Here is a 22949-nt window from a genome sequence, read left to right on the forward strand (position 1 = left end):
GTTTTTGGTTTTTTTTCTTTTAGTTTATGGGCTCGCAAAAAATTTTTTTAAATGAACCACTTCATGGATCAGACAACTTGTTTGTTTAGCTTCAATTTGCTTTTTTTTAAAGACGTCAATACAAGCATTTCTCGCTGAGATATCGCTGTTAGAATGGAAAATGATCACTTTGTCTTTGATTATCGATATTTCAGCAACCAATAATCGTACAGAAAATACAAAAATGTAGTGATTTTCTCACCGATTTTCATTGACTTCAAATTTACTTTCATTTTAATAAAAAGTGTGACCTTTTCGAAGCAAAAATTTTGGTCCCTTAATTTTTGTGAGAAGTGTATATGCAATAACAAGTAGTTCTATGGCACACTCTGTGGATTCTTTAAATTAAGAATTTAAAAACTAATGTTGTTTATAATTAACGTACATGAAGATTTTTAAGAAATAAGTAGGTACATATTTCATTTAAACGAAAAAAATTTTTTTTTTAATTTTTATTCTAGACAAAAATTTAAAAAAAAATCAAAAATTTTAAATATTTTTGAAAAAAATGGAAAAACTACTAAGAAAAATAATGTACATACAGTTCTTTGATAAATACACAAGTACTTTTTTGTTTTTTCCTGAAAAAATTTTTTTTTAAATAAATAAACGTATAAAAAAATTTTTAAAAATTTTTGGATACCGATATTTTCAAAAATATTTAAATTGGAAAAAATCCAAAAAATGTACATGTATATCTTAAAAAAATTAACAAGTACTTTTTTTTTTAATTGAAAAAAAATTTTTTTTCAAATTCATATCCGTATCCAAAAATTTAAAAAAAATTTTGGATGCGGATATCTTTGAAAATATTCAAATTTCAGAAAAATCGAAAAATGTACATGTGTATTTTTAGAAAAACTGTATGTACAATTTTTTATTTAAGAATAAAATTATTTTTTAAGGAGTTATTTTGAACCAAAGCTCCCAGCACAAAAAACGCAATTCGAAAAAATGTACATATAAATAATTGAAAATAACGAGTTTTTGAGAAGTTCGGATGATTCAGAACTTTTTGAGAGCTTTCCAAAAATTATTTTTGGTCATAAAAAATTTTTGAAAAATTTTTCAAAATTTTGTACATATAGATTTTTTCGTGCCAAATAATTTCATATGCGTCCATTTGCCGTAACTCCATTCCTCCTCGAGATATCCGTAACTAAAAATCATTTTTGTCGGCTATGTGCTAACTTCAGGGTCATAATTTTTTTACTAATTTTTTTTTGACTTAATTTATTTGTTAAAAAAATTCTTAAAATTATCAAATATCTGCTAAATTAATTTTAATTATTTTTTTTTTTATTTATTAAGATAACACTGAAGTTGGCAGACAAGAAATTTTTTTATGATTTTACATCAATGAAATTATTAAAAAAAATTTAATTAAAAAAATTCACATGTAAAAATTAAAAAAAATAGAGAGTAGAAATTTTTAGAAGCATTTTTTTTGTGATTAATTTGTTAAAAAATGAAATTGACCGTTGTCAGCTGACTAGTATCATTTTATTAGGTTATATTTCAGCTGACAGGTATAATAATTAAATTTCTTTGATTTTGTTAATTTGAATTTAAAAATATTTCTCCCGAATTTTATATGTTGACAAATCCAAGTGCCGCCCTCTAGCTTTAGGAAGATAAATTATAAATAATTATTAAAATTAACGCTCACCAACACAGATGAAAATTAACACACATATGTACAAACGTACAAGTTATTTACACAAAATTCGCGGATGTAATGATGTTGATGATGTTGATGATGATGTAAGCACAAGTCAGCCAGAGAAGCAAGAGCGAGAAAACTAAAAAAGAATAAAAGTGGTAAAAAATAAAAGATAACATATGCGCGCGCTGAGCATTCCGACATCTTGTGCACCACATGACCTCGTTGCCGTGTCCCGTGACCAGCTCACGTGAATTTCGACAAATTCAAACGTTTTTTAGCTAAAAAATAATGGACATTCTTGACAGTCATCTTGATCCACAAGACGTCAGGTAACCTAGAAGCATATTATTATTTTATTATTTTTTTATTTCTCCAATAGCATTTATCGTTTCAACAATCGTATCGTTATTTGCTTCAAGGTCATCTGTGTACAGTGCGCACTTAATTAGTTTTTTTTTTTTTTATTATTTTCTATTTATTTTAACAAACTTTAAAATTATTAACTCATCAAAATTATTACTACCAACACTAGGTACAATAAAAAAAAAATTTTTTTTGTATTCATTGAATTGTTTAATAATTTTTCATTAATTTTTGTTGTTATTATTATTATTATTATTTAATTTACAGTGGCAATCCAAAAGATGAAAATGAAACGAGTATTGTTATTGAAGAAGCTGAAATAGTCGATTGTGATTGTAAGTTTTAATTTTATTTATTAATAATTATACAAAATTAATATAAATAGAAAAGTAATAATAACTATAAAAAATGTAAATTTTTCTATCGCTGATGAAGCATATGATCCTCTATCAGGGGACGGAGTACCCGATGATGGATTACGCTATCAAGAAGCACTAGCTTATCGGGTTGTACAAGTTAATGGTAATTCGGTTAGTAACGAAATTGAATTACCAGTACAGCAGCATGGGAATAATTCTGTTCAAGTGTTGACGTCTCCTATTAATGGACAATTTTATATTGTCGGTGGTACTAATGAGGTATTTACAACTTCACAAACTTCTCGATCACTTGCTCCACGCACAACGACATTGCAAATTGAAACACCGAGAAATAATACACCTGGTCTAAAAAAGGTATAAATATTTATTCTATTATTTTATTAATATTTTTTTTTGGTTTATTTTTGTTATTTATTTATTTATGTCATTAAAGTTAGCAGTCACTTGATTATTTTTTAGTTTTTTTTGACAAATAAATTTGTTACAATAAGTCAATTTTTTATTATAGTTTTTTTGCCATAATTTATTTGTCAAAAAAATTTTTAAAATTATCAAATATCTGCTAAATTAATTTTCATTATTTATTTTATTTATTATTAGCGTGATGATAAAAGAAGAGCAACCCATAATGAAGTTGAACGTAGACGAAGAGATAAAATAAATAATTGGATTGCTAAACTTGGTAAAATTATACCTGACTGTAGCAATAATTCGGGTACGAGTAATGGCAATGGAAGTAGCAGTGAGGGAAAAACTAATTATGAAACACAGGTAATTTTATTCTATTTTTTTATCAGTAAGGTAAAAGCCCCAATAGATGATCATGTACCAGTATATGATCACTCCATGTATTTGTATACCTATATTTATGAATATAGATATACAAATACATAGAGTGATCATATACTGGTACGTGATCATCTATTGGGGCTTTTACCTTACAGTTTTGACTCTTTGACTTTATTTAATTGATATTCTTATTTAAAGATAAATTATTCAAGAATTGCATCAATTAACATTAATAATATTGATTTTATACAAAGTATGCAATACTTTTTTTTTAATGATACTAAAATTAGCCGACGTTTAAAAATTTTTTATTTTAAACAAGTAAAAAAAATGCACGGATAATTTTTCAAATTTTGAACTTGTGAAATTTTTTAAAAATTTTTTTGTAATTTATTCAATAAAAAACATTTTCAGATGTTAGCTAATTTATTTTTCATTACTAAAATTAGTTGACAACTGTTAATTTTTTGAATTTTTGTAATAAAAAAAAAGTTTCTAAAAATATTCACTAAGAATTTTTTTAATTTTCACATGTGAAATTTTTTTATTAAAATCTTCATAGTCAAAAAATTATAAAAAAATTTTCGTCTCATTTTTTTAGCGTTAATAAATTAGTAAAAAAAAGATACAAGAACCGGAAATGATTACTTAAATATATTAACATTAATATTAATTTTATAAAAAGTATGCAATACTTTACTTATTTTAATGATATTAAAATTAGCCGACGTTTAACAATTTTTTATTTTTTTAAACAAGTAAAAAAAAATTGCAAGGATAATTTTTCAAATTTTAAACTTGTCAAATTTTTTTGTGATTATTTATTCAATAAAAAAAATTATTAAATTTTTTTAATTGCTAAAAAATTATAAAAAAAATGTTTGTCATTTTTTTGTATTACTTTTTTTTAGCATTGATAAATTAGGAAAAAAAAGATATAAGAACCGGAAATGATTACTTTAATATACACGAAAAAATCTAACCGGATAGAGGGTAGACAAATTAATTCAATTATCTCAATAGTAATAGAGATAAAAATATTAAAATGATAAGATTAAATTAGTATTAATTTAATCATTATTATTAACGTTTATATATATTTTTTAGAGTAAGGGTGGAATATTGGCAAAAGCGTGTGAATATATCACAGAATTACGTGCAGCGAATCAAGGCCTAGGACAATGTTTACGTGACAATGAAAAATTGCGGCAAGAAGTTACGGCACTAAAACAGCATGTACAAAGATTGCAACGTGAAAATGATCAATTACGCAAAGTTAATGTTGTAGTATCTAACATTAATTAGCTTACAGTTAATTTAATAGTAATCAATTAATGTTAACTGATAATTAATCATTTATATTACTATTTCGGATTTTTTTTTATTTAATATTATTTTTTTGTCGATTCTCTCTCAAAGTGTATCTCTCTATTTCTTTGTTACTGATTTTAACCACCTTATTATTTAAATTGTAAATATAAATATTTATCTTTAGACGCCATAATACGATTTGTTATCTAAAAGTCGATAAGTTAAATTTATCAGTTACATTTAATTAGGCATTTAATTCTACATGGGTGATGATTGGGGCCAAGATTTTTGCCTTTGTTTAAAAATTTATCGCTTAAATATTTATTATTACGGCAAAAATATTGGGCTTAGAAAAAAAGTATTCAAACAAAAGTAGGAAATTTAATTTTATAAAAAAAATGTCTTGTGATTTTTTTATACGATCAATATTTTCACTGTAATTTCAAAATTAAGATTTGTAATTAATTTTTCAAATTTTTTACTATGAAAATTTTAATTTTGAAATTACGGATTTATATCGGTCGTAAGAAAAATGTATAAGACATTTTTTTTTATAAAATTAAATTTTGAACATTTGAAAAATTTTATTTTTAAAACAAAATTTTATTTTTAATTTTAAATAAAAATTTTTATTTAAATTTTTAATAAAAATTTAATACCAATAATTATGGATTATTATTTTTAAATTAAAGCAAAAATTTTGGACATAGTAATGATGATAATAATGAACTTTTATTATTAAAATAAAAAGGGTAATTTATTGTCATAAGCCAATGCATTATTTAGTCAATTAAATAAATAAAAAATGAAGAAAATCTCAGACTAAAATAATACATAACTATAGTTTATATAAAGAAAATTACTAAGAAAAATTTTATAATTCTGATTATTTAAAAATATTAATTTTTTAATTTAACTAATAAATTTTTAATTTAATTAATAATTTTTAATTCAATATTTTGAAAAAATAAAATTATTACTTTTTTAAATAAAAATAATACAAGTTCATTCTACCCCATGTAAAATTTAAAATGAACGGAGTGAAAGACAAATTATTAATAATGGATGTATGAAAAAAATTATGCAATCATATTATATAGAAATGTAATATATCGTTAATGTATATACCGCGGGGTTATTGTTATATTATTATTAAAAAAATAAAAAAAATGAATAATACTATTTTTTCTAATCCTTTAATTTAAATTATAAATAGCACAATTAATTTTTTTATATTTCATTGAATTTTTTTACATATCGTACAATGAAATTAATACAAGCGCTGGTAAACAATAAAAATAACAGGCAATTATCTAATTTAATTATTAATCAAATAGTATTAATACATTTAAACTCAATTAACTAGATATAATAATTAATAGATGACAAAAACCAGCACACCTCATACTTTTAAAACGTTATTTATTATATATAATATGTCAACGTAATTATTGTTATTATATAGTATTTTAATAATTAAATAAATTTTTATTTATTTAACATCTAAAATTAAATCTTTCCATCAATTATTATTATTATAATTTGCTCTATATTTATTTAAATTCTATCATGTTAACATAATATGATACAATAGCTAATACTTTATTTTTAGTAAATTTTATATGGAAAGCTGCTCAAAAATTTTTTATCATACATTATTATTTCTTAAAACTCTCATTTAATTTTTTGTGGATTCAAATCCCAAAAAAAAATTATTAACAATTATTTTTATACATTTTTGCTCATTGATAAAACTTGACAACTATTAATATTAATAACGATTAATTTTCCAGTAATGAAATTTAATTAGTTGATTGTTTTTTTTTTTTTTTTTTTTTTTTTTTTTCAAGCCTGATATTTAATTTTAATTGTTTGCACATGATTACCAGCTCATCGTGCTTTTAAGGACGTTCCACCTTCATTATTTATTTATTGTCTCGATTAACATCTATTGAAAAATTGAAAAAAAAAAAAAAAAAAAAAAAATAAACAAAAGAATTTTTGCCTCTAAAGAATTTACTTTCAATTATTGTAATTATATACAAGGATGTAAAAATAATTGTTTCTTAATCGAGGCATTAGGTGGAATCGTTGATCAATATTTTATTTAAATCTATAATTTAAAAATTAATTTTAATCTATACACGTTATTAAAATATCCGGAATGCAATTTAATATTAGTATTATTTTTAATAAACAATATGTTTATTATTTTTATTATAAATAATAATTAATGTGTGCCGGTTCGTTGGAACGACCTTAAACAACTGGTATTTTAAACACATTTAAATAATACCTAATTGTAGTAATTGTATACAAGTGAGACTTTATCTATTAAAGAAGAAACAAAAAATTGTTTATGAAAAGGAAGAATCATTCATATTTGTTTTTTTTTTATTAATTGAATTACCAAAAAAATTTTTATTCTTTGTTCGTTAGTGAAGAAAAAAAATGATCTGTTAAAAGTTTGATAAAAATATCTAAAATAGATAAAACCTCACTTTTACTCCATTTACTTTTCTTATTGTTTGTTTTTATTATAATTAAATATTATATATATATATATATATATATATATATATATATATATATATATATATATATATATATATATATATATATATATATATATATATATTTTTCTTTTTTAATATTAATTTGTATATGGATTGATTTAATCTTCCAAATTTCTGAAAGCTTGTTGAATATCTTCATACAATTGATCAAAGTCTGATCTGATTTTAGCCTCACCATCTTTGACTGGATCCTATTAAAATAAAAAAATTTTTTTATTATCATTATTAATAAAAATTTGAAATTTAATTCTAAGTAAAATATCAAAGATCCAAAAAAATTTTTTTGGATTAAAAGTATAAAAATAATGTTAACTAGCAACCTTGCAGTCACTATGTGACTGCCGTGACTTGTGAAATATAAATAAATAAAATTTTGCTTTATTAAATAATGACTTTTTTTAAATTGTATTGTATTTTCTTAACTATTGACGTTTTTAAAGATATAAGCTCATTCCGATGTTTCACTCATCAAGACCTTTCATTTGAGTACCCACATGTATTTTGATATATTTTTCATATATACATATATAAAAAATTGATGTGGGTACTCAAATGAAAGGTCTCGATGAGTGTAATGTCATGGTGAGCTTATATCTTCAAAAATGTCAATAGTTCACAAGATACAAGGTAATTCCTTAAGGGTTTATATTTTTTCTCTCTCTCGCTCTCTATTGGACAAACGAGGACTCTCTATTGGACAGAGAGTATCTCTGTCATACTTGTACAACTTATGGAATCTTAAAACGGATTTTATGCATAAATAAATGAAAATTTTCCAAAAAAGCGCTTCGTTCTTCGATGGATAATTTAATTATCTATCGAAGAGCGAAGCGTTTTTTTCAAAATTTTATCTTATTCATGAGCAAAACTAGTTTGAAAATCAATTATCAACCGCTCTTAATTATTTTAGAAGACCTTTGCAATGACACTAAATTTCACTAAAACAAAATCGATTCTATCATCTGACTATCCTGGACACAAAATTTTTCTCATTTTTTTATTAATATAGATAATAATAATAGTAATAATAATAATAATAATAATAATAATAATAATAATAATAATATTAATTTGTGTTGAAAAAAATTATTATTATTATTAATAAAAATTTGAAATTTAATTTTAAATAAAATATTAAAAATCCAAAAAAATTTTTTCTTGAATCATTAATTGGATTAAAACAGTATAAAAATAATAATAATAATAATAATAAATAAATAATTACCTTGAATTTCATAGAACTTAATTGATATAATATATTTCCCATACTATCACGTATAACATTCCATGTAATTTTATTATCAGATTGAGCTGTAGATTCAACAGCATGTCTAGCCATATCATAAAATGCAATCATGTTACGTAACATGCCCACTGTTTTATAGAATGGACAGAAACGATCGTATGGTGAATAACTAGAAAAAAAAAATTCAATTAATAAACATCGTCATTATTATAATTTATCAATAAATGATGAAAAAAATCCATACCTGTTTTGTTGTAAGAAATCATCTTTCAACAATTTAGCAACTTCCAATGTAATTTTATCAGTTTCAGCAAGTGAAGCTTTACCAACTAACTGTACAATTTCAGAAAGATCTTCTTCCTCTTGAAGAATTTCTTTTACTTTAGTACGCAATGGGACGAATTCTTGGAAATTTTTATCGTAAAAATCGTCAAGAGCACGCAAATATTTACTGTACGAAATTAACCAATTAATAGACGGGAAATGTTTGCGCTGAGCTAATTTTTTATCAAGACCCCAGAACACTTGGACGATACCCAGTGTTGCACTGGTAACAGGGTCTGAGAAGTCACCTCCAGGTGGTGATACTGCACCAACAATACTCACAGAACCTTCACGGTCAGGATTACCAAGACATTTAACTCTAAAAATAAATTATAATTATTAATAAATTAAAAATAAAATAAAAATAAATATAGTTACCTTCCAGCACGTTCATAGAAACTGGCAAGACGCGCTCCCAAGTAAGCTGGGTAACCAGAGTCAGCAGGCATTTCAGCCAGACGTCCTGAAATTTCTCTCAAAGCTTCGGCCCAACGAGAAGTTGAATCCGCCATCATGGAAACATTGTAACCCATATCACGGAAATACTCTGATAGAGTAATACCCGTGTAAATAGAAGCTTCACGAGCAGCTACAGGCATGTTTGATGTATTTGCGACCAGTGCAGTACGCTTCATGATTGATTCGGTAACACCGTCAATTTCAACTGTCAACTCTGGGAAATCACGCAGTACTTCGGACATTTCGTTACCACGTTCTCCACAACCGACGTAAATAATTACGTCAGAGTTTGAGTACTTTGACAGAGCTTGTGATATTACAGTTTTACCACAACCAAAAGCACCAGGTATGGCTGTTGTTCCTCCTTGGACGCATGGGAACAGAGAATCTAATACACGTTGTCCTGTCAAAAGTGGATGGTTTGCTGGTAATTTTTCAGTTACTGGTCTTGGTTGACGTACTGGCCAAACCTGATAATTAATTATAAAAAAAATTATTTTTTATTATTAATTAAATTTAAATTAGTCACTATGTGACTGCTGTGATTTGTAAACTATAAATAAATAAAATTTTGCTTTATTAAATAATAACTTTTTTCAAGTGGTACTGTACTTTTTCAAATATTGACGTTTTTAAAGATATAAGTTCATCCCGATGTTACACTCATCAAGAGCTTTCATTTGAGTACCCACATGCATTTTCATATATTTTTCATATATAAATATATATAAATATATAAAATATATGAAAAATTGATGTGGGTACTCAAATGAAAGGTCTCGACGAGTGTAATGTCGGAATGAGCTTATATCTTGAAAAATGTCAATGTTTCACAAGATACAAGGTAATTTCTTTATAATGTATCTAGAGATAGATTTTCATATATATAAAATATATATAAGCTCATCCCAATGTTACACTCATCAAGAGCTTTCATTTGAGTACCCACGTGTATTTTTATATATTTTTCATATATACATATATATAATATATAGAAATATATAAAAAAATGATGTGGGTACTTAAATGAAAGGTCTTGAAGAGTGTAACATCGGGATGAGCTTATATCGTTAAAAATGTCAATATTTCACAAGAGACAAGGTCATTTCTTTATTATGTATCTAGATATAGAGCATTTTCGAATGCAGCTAAATACTTCTCATTATAAATTGACTATTGGTGAGAACGGTATGAAACTTTGAAAATGCACAGGCCACAAAATTTGCTTACTCTCTTAATAATATAGATTTTTTTAAATCTTTTTAAGATAAAATTTATTAAATAAATGTTTCTTGCTATAATTTATTAATTAAAAAAATTTCTAAAAATTATTTAATGTTTCATGATAAATTTTATTAAAAAATATAAAATAAATTACCTGCAGCATAGTGTATTTATTTCTTTCACCGTCAAATTCAGTTTCTAAAATAACATCATCAACAGTGTAATTACCAGCTGGTGCGATATAAGTAACTGTTCCCTTGCTCTTGGGTGGTAAAATCATTTTATGTTTAACAAGAGTATTTTCATGAACAATTCCGTACAAATCACCACCAGTCATATGGCTACCGGTTTTAATATTCAAAGGATTGAACTCCCAAGACGCGGTACGAGATAGCGATGGTATATTAACACCCTTAGGGATGTAAATAGATCCAGACAGCTCGTGAATGTCTTTCAATGGACGCTGGATACCGTCAAAAATACTGCCAAGAATACCTGGACCCAGTTCGACTGACAAGGGCTTACCAGTTCGGAGAACTGGGTCACCCACTGTTACTCCTGATGTCTCTTCGTATACTTGAATAGTCGCCATATCACCCTCTAAACGAATGATTTCTCCTACTAGCTCGTAGTAACCAACACGGACCAGTTCGTACATAGCTGATCCGGACATTCTCTCCGCCGTAACGACTGAAATTTTTTTATTTTTATTAATAAATTATTTTTAAAATATTTTTACCGCAAATTCAAAATTAATAATTCAAATTTTTGATATTGTGGCAAAAATATTGGTCTTAGAAAATTAAAAAAAAAAAAATTATTCCAAATTTAATTTTATAAAAAAAATGTATCTCATGTTTTTTTTTTTTTTTAGAATCAATAATTCCACTGTAATTTCGAAAATAAGTTTTATAATTATCACAAAATTTGAAACTTTCATTATAAATCTTAATTTTGGAATTACAGCGAAAATATTGATTTTTATAAAAAATCATAAGATACATTTTTGTTTATAAAATTTAATTTTAAACAATTTTTGTTTAAAAAATTTTGGTAATTAATTACAAGTGGGGTCAAATCCATTTTGAGCCAAACTAGGTGAAAAATTAACATTTTCAAATTTTTTTTATTCTGCTTGTTTTTACGGCGGATTTATGAAAAAAATGTCGTGAAAGAAAAAAAAATAAAGATTTGGATAACTTTTTTGCCTTCAAAAGTTGGAAAAAATTTTGGCTCTCATGTTTTTTGAAAAAAATTTCTATTTTATCTTTTTTTGATATTTTTAATAAATATTTTTTTGAAAAGTACATAAAAAAACGAACAATTAAAAAAAAAGTTGAATATCACAATTTTCTAAAAAATTTATACTTTTTTGAAAATTTGAAAAATTTATTAAATTTGTTATAATCAACTTTTTTTTTTAAATTGTTCATTTTTTTATGTATTTTTCAAAAAAAATGTGATCAATAAAATAAAATAGAAATTTCGTTCAAAAAAATGAAAATTAAAATGCTGACCCCACTTGTAAATATTTACCAAAATTTTTTTATAGGATCAGTATTTTCGCCGTAATATTAAAAATTTGAGTTATTTTAAAATAGCAATAAAAATTTAATAATTACCAGGTCCAGATACTGCGTATACATATCCAAACTTCCCCTCACGATGCTCGTTTACTATTTTTGGTAAAGATGTCATTGTTGATTGTTTTTGTTTTAGTTTTTCCTTTTATCTGTAAATAAATTTTAAAAATAAATAATAATGATAATAATGAATCGCTTGAAGATAAATTTAATTTTATATTTTGACACAATATTTGTAACTATAAAAAGCTCCAATAAATTAATTTTATTTGAATAATTAAGTAACTAAGAAAATTAATAATAATAATAAGAAAAAAAATTTCCAAATAAAAACCAAAATAATTTTTTTTTAACTATGTCCTTCAGTAATATGTTAGAAATGAACATGTACTTGTGGATTCACGTGAGCAATTCGAAATGTAGGCGTAGCCCAGCCAGTGCGCGAGTGTCTCAATAAAATAATATATCATACCACTAAAAATATATATAAAATTATAATTAATATATTTTATTGTAATAATATTAAATACAATTTGGAAATAATTATTCAATTATAAAACTATTAAAAAATAATTTTTAATTAATTAATAATTGGCGGGTGTTTAATTAAAAATAATAAGAGATAATTGTATGAGACGGGCTATGGCGTAGACGATCAATAGCCGCAAATATTTATTAATACTTAAATAAATTTATTATTTATTTTTATAATAACTTGTTTGATTATGATTGTTATTATATAAATAAAATAGATGTAAATTTATTTAAATTTTGTTAGTTGTAATATTGTTAAAAAATGAAATAAAAAAAAAACAACTTACAGAGATAGGACAGTAGTACTACTGCTGACACACGAACAATCCAACACTCTACCAAGCAAAGGCAAGCTGAAGCTGGGGCGAGCCTTACCCAGTAATACCAGTCAGTTCAGCTATCACAAGACTCAGGTCAGCTGACTAGTATCTGCTCCCGTTTTCATGTTGAATTTCTGACGGCTGTGACGTCAGCAGCCAGCTTAACAGTTTAAGCTAAGGTAATGTAGAGGGAGGTGTTCCAATGCGCAATGCGCGGTGGCAAATGTGTCATTTGAAATATAATTTGCAGGTGGCGCCACAAGTAATATTTTTTAGAGTTTTTTAAACACACTGAACAATTAACTTTTATAACAATTAAATTATTATAAAAAAATTAAGAAAACGGTTGACCCTGAAGGCCATCCCTGCAACTTCCCGCTAATTCCATACTTAGGCGCTTAAAATTGCACCAACGACGTTTTTGAGCTCTTCGAGCTCAAAAATACAATTTATGGGTTATTTTGAGCTCTCCGAGCTCAAAGAGATTGCTTTCCTATGCTTTAAAGCTCTTCGAGCTCAAAAGTCTGATAGAGATTTGATAAGACACTATTTTTTGAATTTTTAAACCGCAATAACTTTTGAATGAATAAACCGATTTTTACGCGGTTAGAAGCATTCGACGCAGTTTTTCAAGCCTCACGAAGAATCTTAAATTTTTAATTGATCGCGCTAGGAATTTTGGAGTTATTCCGAAAAAACACTTTTTTCAGTTTTCTTTCGTTCACGATATCTCTCGAACGAATCAACCGATTTTGACCGGACTGGTGGCGATCGACGCGGTTTTTTGAGGTTAAGAGCTGATTAGTTTTTGGAATTGAACCTTTAAGCCGTTTAAAAGTTATTCCAAAAAAACCACATTTGAAAAAAATTTTTTTTTCAGTTTTTTTACGATTTCTCAAAATCTATTGATCTGAATCGGTCCAAATAGTTTTTAAAATCTAAGTTTGGTCAAGCCCTTTGGAATGGCACCAACCGCGATGAAATCGGTCAAGCCGTTCAAAAGTTATAAGCGGTTCACATACTTTCACACACACACACACACACACACACACACACACACACACACACACACACACACACACACACACGCACGCACGCACGCACGCACGCATACATACAGACACCGTGACAACCTCGCGAGGATAGTCAGGGAAGCTTCCTGTGACCTTCAAACGTCGAGATCTGATGAAAACTCGATTTTTGCAAAACGGGGTGAAAACAATAACTTCCCGATTTTTGAAAATCTTCGATTTTCTTAGCGGGAAGTTAAAAAAATGAGAATGAATTTAGCAGATATTTAATAATTTTTAGAATTTTTTTAACAAATAAATTGTGGCGAAAAAAATGAAAACAAAAAATTGACATCTAGAAATTTTAAAAAATTATAAATGCAATTTTTAAAAATAATTTTTTGGAATAAAATTATTTATTAAAAAAAAATTAAAAAATTACCAAGTGACAGCTGACTTTAATGACATTAAAAAAAAATTATTATGGTGAAGTCAGCTGATAGCTGTCAATTTTAAAAGTTTTTATAACAAATTAATTACAATAATAAAAATAATATTGAAGTTAGCTGACAACTGTCAATTTTTTTAATTCTTATAATAAATTATTAACAATAATAAAAATACTTTCAAAAATTTCCACTAATATATTTTTTTTTGTATAAATTTAATAGAAGACTTAATTAATTAACTCAATTATCGCAAAAGCAACTGAAAATAATTATAAGAGTCACTCAATTAGCTAAATCAACATAATAAATCATTTTTAACAATAAACAAATACGAGATGTAGATCTACATTTCGCCATTAAAGAGCCTTATTTGGACTGTACAAAGTTAATAGATGACTCAATTAATTAACTCAATTATCGCAAAAGCAACTGAAAATAATTATGAGTCAGTTAATTAGCTAAATCAACATAATAAATAATTTTTAGCAATAATCAAATACGAGATGTAGAGAATGTAAATCTACATTTCGCCATTAGAGAGCCTTTGAACTGTATAAATTTAATAGATGGCTTAATTAATTAACTCAATTATCGCAAAAGCAACTGAAAATAATTATAAGAGTCACTTAATTAGCTAAATCAACATATTAAATAATTTTTAGCAATAATCAAATACGAGATGTAGATCTACATTTCGCCATTAGAGAGCCTTTGGACTGTATAAATTTAATAGATGACTTAATTAATTAACTCAATTCTCGCAAAAGCAACTGAAAATAATTATAAGAGTCACTTAATTAGCTAAATCAACATAATAAATAATTTTTAGCAATAATCAAATACGAGATGTAGATCTAAATTATGACAGCAGAGAGCCGTTGAACTGTATAAATTTAATAGAAGACTTAATTAATTAACTCAATTATCGCAAAAGCAACTGAAAATAATTATAAGAGTCACTCAATTAGCTAAATCAACATAATAAATAATTCTTCTAACCCGTTATCACCTATTCGGTCATTTTTATGCTAGTATAAATATAATTTCAAGTGGACGGAAATTTTTATCTTCACTAACGATTTGAGACAATTCGTCTTCGGATAGTTAGGTCGATGGGTAACCATCGAACTTGAACACTAGTTAGCTGGTGAATGCTAGTATCTGTTCATGGATTTTTTTCAAAAAGTTGCCCTTTATTCTCAGTAGCTTTCCATCGTTAATACTTAACATATAGTCGAACAGATACTAGCATTCACCAGCTAACTAGTGTTCAAGTTCGATGGTTACCCATCGACCTAACTATCCGAAGACGAATTGTCTCAAATCGTTAGTGAAGATAAAAATTTCCGTCCACTTGAAATTATATTTATACTAGCATAAAAATGACCGAATAGGTGATAACGGGTTAGAAGAATTATAATAAATCACGGTTGATAAAATTAATAAAAAGTTTAATAATAAATAATTTTTAGCAATAAACAAATACGAGATGTAGATCTACATTTCACCATTAAAGTGCCTTATTTGGACTGTACAAAGTTAATAGATGACTCAATTAATTAACTCAATTATCGCAAAAGCAACTGAAAATAATTATAAGAGTCACTTAATTAGCTAAATCAACATAATAAATAATTTTTAGCAATAAACAAATACGGGATGTAGATCTACATTTCGCCATTAGAGAGTCTTTGGACTGTATAAATTTAGTAGATGAATGAATTAATTAACTCAATTAGTTTAGTTTTAGTTTATTAACAAAATTATGTCAAGGCAGTTGCCGAATGACAAAGAGTAAGTATACATATAATTTTACATTATTGTGCAGTTTAACTTATAAATATTTAGAGTGTTTTACACAATAATATTTTTAGATAGGTGATAATATTATATACTACATTAAAAATTAATATAAAAATTTAATTTATAAAGAATTAACTAATAATTTTAAGAATCTTTGAAGTTACTAAAGAGACAGGTAGGAAACTTTAAATTAAAAAGAAGCTATATAAAGAAGGTTAACGAAGTTTGAAGATTAATAAAATAATGATAGAAGCATTTACAACAGTTTATGATCAAACATCTAAATTAAATAAATAATCAAAAATTTTATTTTTGAAAACCTCCAAGCTTGATGAATTTATAATGTCCTCTGGTAGTTCTTCCCATAATCGTATAACTGTAATTACGAAAGAAGACTCATAATGAGTGGTACTGAAATTTGGGAATTTAAAGAGAATATGATTTTTCTTGGCTGCTAGTCTCTCAGAGCGTCTTACAGTAAGGTCTTCTTGAAATAATTCGCGCAAATAGCTAGGTTTACCAATTTATAATAATTTATAAAAGTAACAACAAGTAAAATAAATTCGACGACTCTTTATCGAGAGCCATCCCAGTTCACGTCTATAAGGCGAGACATGTTCATCTCGCTTTAAATTGAAGATGAAGCGAATTGCTGAATTTAAAGAACGCTGGAGTTTACAATCATTTTCATCAGTTGCATTTAATAATACTATAGAGCAATAATCAATTAACGGTAAAATAGTTGCCGATACAAGTAATTTTTTAATTGATGAAGTGTAAATATTTCTACGTAATTTCAGGCTATACAATGCCGAATTGATTTTACTTATAGTTTTTGATGTGTGTAAGTTCCACGATAAATTACACGTAAAATGAACTCCAAGGCACTTGATTGATTCAATATAAGGTAGAGGTACACCATCAATTTCTAGCTTTGGAATACCTTCTCGCATAAGAGCTTTTACTTTGTTACTTGATCCCATTACCATTGCTTTAGTTTTAAGTAGATTTACTTCTAACCCATTATCTCTGGCCCAATCAACTACTGCTTGAGCATCTAGGTTCAACTGTCTAGTAGCTTCATGGATTTGATGACTATAACAATGTAAATAAATATATTTATCATCAGCAAATAAACCATGATTTGTATAAGTAAGTCGTTTAGCCGCAGAGTTCATAACTAATAGAAATAATATGGGTCCTAGAACAGACCCTTGAGGAACTCCAGATGTTGTAGTTTTAAACTCAACTGGCTTACCATCTCCATCAAGTACAGCTTGCGACCTATCAGATAAGTAGGACAGAAACCACTTAACTGTCTCAGGAGAAAATCCTAATTCTATCAAGGTTTTTATAATAATTTTGTGGTTAACATAATCAAATGCTTTGGTCAAATCAAAAAAGACTATTAGAGTTAATTGATTACTATCCATAGCTCTGGAAATATCATTTGTTAATTTTAATAGGGCAGATTGAGTACTATGATGTTTTCTGAACCCTGATTGATATTTATCAATAAGATTATTATCCTCAAGATATGTAACTACTTGGTTAGCAATTATTCTCTCGAAAACCTTACTTAGATGTGAAGTATTTGCAATGGGTCGTGTATCAGAGAGGGAACGCGGTGGAGAGGTCTTGTTCAATGGTAAGATGTAAATTGCCTTCCAAGCTTGAGGGAAGATAGCAGTATTTAAAGATCGATTAAAAAGCTGTGTAAGAACGATTGTTATCTGGGGAATATTGTTTTTTAGCCAATAAAGATTTAATTCATCCGGACTTTTACCCTTAGATTTGTTGAGAGTGAGATGAAGAGCTTTTGTTACATCTACAATGTCAATCTCTGTCCATACAAAGGAACAATTTACCAAACTACTATGAGACAATTTAATTTCTTCAAAGGTTGCTTCATTACATGGTGGATGATGTCTTACTATTTTTGCAAAGTGATTATTTAATTCTCTCGAGTCAAAGAAATTTAAGGGCGAGGAATTTGAACCTTTAATTAACCCCAAATGCTTAAGTTTACTCCATACATTTGAACCTAATGGAATATTACTCAGTGCATTGCATAAATAATTTTCACGAGCCTCCGTAAGCTTTATTTTTAATTCCTTTCTTTTAATTTTAAAAAGATTTAATAGGTCCTTATTATTATTTCTTTTTGCACGTTTATACAAAGTATCACGTTCTTTGCACTTGGTTTTAAGTTCTTTTGTGACCCAGGGATTAGGAACATGAGTAATTTTGCGTGAACGAATAGGTGCAAATTCTTCAAGAATTTCAATAATAGTCTCATAAAATAAGCTAGTTAAATAATTAGGATCAGAATTTTCTATGAGTTCACTATCAATTTTAAGAGATTGCATCAGGGCATTGCTCATAGCTTCTTGGCTAGTTTTAGAAAAGTCTCTATAATTTATAATTTTCGCCGAAGGCTTCTCGAAATCAAACTTATAATCGCATACAAGATAATCATGTCCGTTTATAAAGGGTTGATTAGATTTACAAAAATTGACCATTTTGGATTGATTATCAAGAATAATAACATCTAACCACGAATCTTTGTTATTTGAATGGTGAGTAGCACCAAACGGGACACAAAATAATGATAATTCCGTGATAAATGACTGTAAATGATTAGGTGTTATAGAGGATTCTAACAGATCAAAATTCAAGTCTCCCGTAATTATTAAATTTTTGTAATTTATCATTAATTTAGAAATTACATTAAAAAATTCATCTAAAAGATTACCTTGAGGCCTACGATAGATTACTGATAGTAATAAGCGATTTCCAGTCTGTGAAATGACTTCGAGAATTAAATATTCAGGTTGATTTATATTATTTGTATTAGGTACATAGATGACTTTAGCTTTTAATGACTTGTGGACCAAACATGCCACACCCCCACCCTTAATGAAGCACCCATTATCGGAATGAGTTAAACCTCTATCTCTTCTAAAGACTGTAAAGTTTTCTAAGTTAAGTAAAGAATTGTCTTGTAGCGGTTTGAGCCATGTTTCAGTTATAGCAATGATATGTGGTTTTGTATCTGCAACTAGATCTAGAAATTGGGCAACATGACCATTAAATAGGGTTACCAACTCTCCAGTTTAAGTCCGGAGACTCCAGAAAAATAATGTTTTCTCCGGACTCCAGTTTACAAAAATAATCTCCGGATTTTTATACTTTTATGAAAAAATACAGTTTTGTTTTTCAGTCACAACAAAATGTACGGAACTACATCAATAATTTACCGAGAATATAGAGCGCGTTAGTCGCGCTAATTGAGTTTCGCATTTTGAATTCTCACGCTTGCGCCTACGTACTTTTCACAAGTAAATGGTGTTGATGTTGACGTACGTAAATTCGCACTTTTAAAATGTAGAATATTTAATTAATGATTACGTGATTATTAGTTTTAAGGCATCACTTATGATCTGTATTATTTGAATGTACAAAGCCTTTTAATGATTCGTACCGGTCAAGAATTTTACGGAAAATGGAAAAATCAAAATTTGGACAACTCTAAATAAAGAAATCACTAAGTAAAAAATTTATATAAATATTACATTAGGAATAATAAAAAAATTAGTCATCTAAATAAGGATAATTTAAAATTTCGATAATAATAAAGCTAGTAATGTAAAAATTTAGTTACCAAAAAAATTGGAATTATTTTAAAAAAGATATAAGCATAAAATTATAAAATTTAAAAATAAGATATCCATGAAATTAGACAAATCATACAACAAACAAGTGCAATGACAGATATTTAAAAAAATAGAGAAGAATAAATTCAGACAAGTCAATAATAGTACATTAAGATACGAGTGGCTTAAATGAGCGATTATGACATGCCGTGAATGATCGCTCATTTAAGCCACGAGTATCTTACACTATTTTGTAGCACCAGTGTCCTAAATTCGTCTTCAGTTTTATTCAAATTTAAATATAAAAATTAATTAAGGAAAAGCAAAAATAGTATATCATGCATAGCAGGACCGCAAGCATTCCGAATAAATAAAATTTAGAATGCTAAAATAAATAATTGCTTAAAAATAGTCTAATAGTATAATCTAATTGTAGTAATCGACAACGTTGCACGAGTTGCACATACTATTTTTTATTACAAATGCGGCGATATATGTGGGCCCAAAATCGGGGTCCAGGGGCAGAGCCCCGGTGGGGTCCAGGGGCGAAGCCCTGGCGGGGGGTTAGGGGGGGGCAGAGCCCCCCACTCCAAAAAAACAAATGAAAAGTTAAAAAAAAAGAAACAAATATACATCAAATAATAAATCCAAAGTGATTAATATTAATTAACAAAAAATAAATTCACACATTGAAACAATCAATACATAAAATTAAATAACATTAAATTTAGCTGTCACTTTATAATTTTTTAATTTTCTTAAAAATGTTAATTTCCACTTTCTATTTTTTATTAAAATCTTAACGAATATTTATCTTTCTTCTGATTGAACTTCAATGGTGAAATGGCAGTTTTGGAATACCATACATTGAGACTCTTCAAATTTTTTCACGCACAAACCTAAGTCTTGATCATCATAAAATACTGTAGAACAGATAAATAAATGAGGAGTTTCACAATCGTCGAATTGAGAAGTTGAATTTTTCTTTCTTGCAACTGTATTTTCTTGCAAAGTAGATTTAAATTTTTTTTGATGGCGTAATGTATCAACTTTAACACCATTTGATGCTGATGAACAAGGTTGGTCAAAGTTTGATGAAACATTATCTTTGGGTTTGGACATTGAGACTGCTGTTTTAATTAATTTTTCATTTAATACTGGTAAAACATTTTTGTAAAATTTTTTTTCGTCGAAACATCTGAATCGGTTGATTTATTCAAAACGGTAATGTTTGTAATTACAGGAAATGGTTTAGTAGATGGAGGAGTGGATCCAACAGTATTTGTTTTTTTATTCAAAACAATTCCATCGGTGATCATAGAATGAGTACGTTTTTTGTTGTTAACGGAATCGGCAATATAACCTTCAACTACTGTTGATGACTTCCAACCACCATGTCTCTTCATCACTGTCATATCACCTCCAGCATCAGCTAACAATGTGGCAGATGTACGACGGAAACTATGTCCTGTGTATTTCTTTGCATTTTCTAATTTTAAAAATTCAGCAATGGTTCTAGGCATTGAACCAAACTTGTTAATTCCTATGGGCTGACAAGTACAGCGACAATTTTGGTAATTTAAAAAAAATCTATCTGTTTTACAGGTTTGGGGCCTAGCATCCATATATTCTTTTGCGTAGTCGTAATATATACCATTAATGGTAAATGATTTTGGCTGATTATTTTTTGTTATCGGAACTTAAATAAATAAAGCGTTCTCATAAATTTTTTTGACATCTTCCAGTTTCATGTTCATGAATTCACTTCTTCTTAAAGCACCAGAAATTCCAAATATTAAACAAACCTGCAACAGTAAGAATAAAATAAATAAATGTTTAGACTATACAGACATTTTCATACTAAACATATCAATAAATATTTAATTACCTTTGTAGCAAGATATTTATTATCAGGGGGTTCATTTAGAAATTTTTCGATATTTTCTTTTGTAAAAACTTCAGATTTTTTAGCAACGTATATACACATTTGTTTCTTCAAAAAAAAACGTTACTTTTTTGTAATTATCAATATCAACATCATCAAATGCTTTGATAGTAGTTTTCAACATCGAATGAAAAGCCCATAAACTGGGAGGGGCATATTTTTGAGAAAGATTATCAAAGTAGATTACAATTACATCTTCAGCAAAAGAATTTGATTTAACATTTTCTTTACACCATGCTTTAAAAGCATTATAAGTTGCCACATACATTTGTCTAGATTTTGTTGGCATTGATTGTAAAGCTATATTGTTCGCCTTTTCTTTTATCTCGTCAGGAACAAAATCATTATAATCATCGTCTAAATCACTGTAATTACTTTCCATATTTATTACGGAATAAGATTGTTGTTAAATTAAATAATGTTCAGAAAATATTTCACACCAGAATAATGTTTACGACTGAGCGAAATCGTTAATAAAAAACATTTGAGAATCATTAATAGAGGTTTTAGCATACTTCAGACTGCATCATAACCGACAAAAAGATGTAATTTTAATCATTAATTATTTATTATTTTGTATTTTTTCGGGGCTTTGAATGTTTTTAAATATATTTTTCGTTTTTGCGGTGAAAGTCAAATTTTTAGAGCAGAAATGTATGAATTGATCGTAAATATGAGCCCATAGCCTAAAAAATTCCTCTCTACTCGTTTCATAATTTTTTATTTAAGTCAACAGTTGAGCGAGTCCTAAATACGAATTTAGGACATGCAGTGCTATAAAATAAATAAGCGCTAAGACATTTAAAATACAAGAGATAACTAAAAATTAATTAATTTTCTTGTGACCGCTGCTCCAGGAAGTTATAAAGTTATTTGCGATCGATTGTCCTGTAATTTTTAAAACACACTAAGATTTTGCTTTTAATGTTAGTAAAAATATTTTTGAGGACCCGGAACTGCCAACAGCTCCTATGACCGCTGCTCCAGGAAGTTGTGCAGTTATTTGCGACCTATTGTCCTACAATTCTTAAAACGCACCAAGATTTTGTTTTAATCTCGGTAAAAAATATTTTTGAGGATATATACTTCCTGGAGCAGCGGTCACAAGAGCTGTTGGTAGTTCCGGGTCCACATAAGTATTTTTTACCAAGATTAAAAGTAAAATCTGTGGGTTTTAAAAATTACAGGAGAATAGGTCGTAAATACCGGTACAACTCCCTGGAGCAGTGGTCACAGGAGCTGATGACAGTTCCGGGTCCTCGAAAATATTTT

General features: G+C 27.2%; 3 protein-coding genes across 5 annotated transcripts; 1 reads left to right on the plus strand and 2 right to left on the minus strand.

Moving 5' to 3' along the window:
- The first annotated feature begins 1733 nt into the window (after positions 1 to 1733).
- LOC123262149 (upstream stimulatory factor 1) lies at positions 1734 to 4837 on the plus strand. Of its 3 annotated transcripts, none has more exons than XM_044724263.1 (5): positions 1734 to 2034; positions 2336 to 2403; positions 2504 to 2802; positions 3049 to 3219; positions 4345 to 4837. In XM_044724263.1, the coding sequence occupies exons 1-5, from the start codon at positions 1994 to 1996 to the stop codon at positions 4540 to 4542; spliced, it is 777 nt and encodes a 258-aa protein (XP_044580198.1). In that variant the 5' UTR covers positions 1734 to 1993; the 3' UTR covers positions 4543 to 4837. The 3 variants fall into 3 exon arrangements, with proteins under 3 accessions (XP_044580198.1, XP_044580199.1, XP_044580197.1); XM_044724264.1 differs by having other exon boundaries at positions 2522 to 2802; XM_044724262.1 differs by having other exon boundaries at positions 1735 to 2034; positions 2498 to 2802.
- A 2354-nt stretch (positions 4838 to 7191) lies between these two features.
- On the minus strand, positions 7192 to 12935 carry LOC123262151 (V-type proton ATPase catalytic subunit A). The gene is made up of 7 exons (XM_044724266.1): positions 12782 to 12935; positions 12000 to 12109; positions 10532 to 11067; positions 9073 to 9623; positions 8615 to 9013; positions 8350 to 8539; positions 7192 to 7315 (listed from the first exon to the last, which is right to left on the minus strand). Exons 2-7 carry the CDS (start codon positions 12073 to 12075, stop codon positions 7223 to 7225), a joined length of 1845 nt encoding a protein of 614 aa, XP_044580201.1. The 5' UTR covers positions 12076 to 12109; positions 12782 to 12935; the 3' UTR covers positions 7192 to 7222.
- A 3306-nt stretch (positions 12936 to 16241) lies between these two features.
- Positions 16242 to 21147, minus strand: LOC123260519. The gene is made up of 6 exons (XM_044721648.1): positions 21063 to 21147; positions 20632 to 20862; positions 18832 to 19143; positions 18255 to 18735; positions 17063 to 18194; positions 16242 to 16452 (listed from the first exon to the last, which is right to left on the minus strand). The coding sequence occupies exons 1-6, from the start codon at positions 21145 to 21147 to the stop codon at positions 16414 to 16416; spliced, it is 2280 nt and encodes a 759-aa protein (XP_044577583.1). The 3' UTR covers positions 16242 to 16413.
- Positions 21148 to 22949: the final 1802 nt, after the last annotated feature.

The sequence above is a fragment of the Cotesia glomerata genome, linkage group LG3 (assembly GCF_020080835.1).
Source record: "Cotesia glomerata isolate CgM1 linkage group LG3, MPM_Cglom_v2.3, whole genome shotgun sequence".
NCBI lineage: Eukaryota > Metazoa > Arthropoda > Insecta > Hymenoptera > Braconidae > Cotesia > Cotesia glomerata.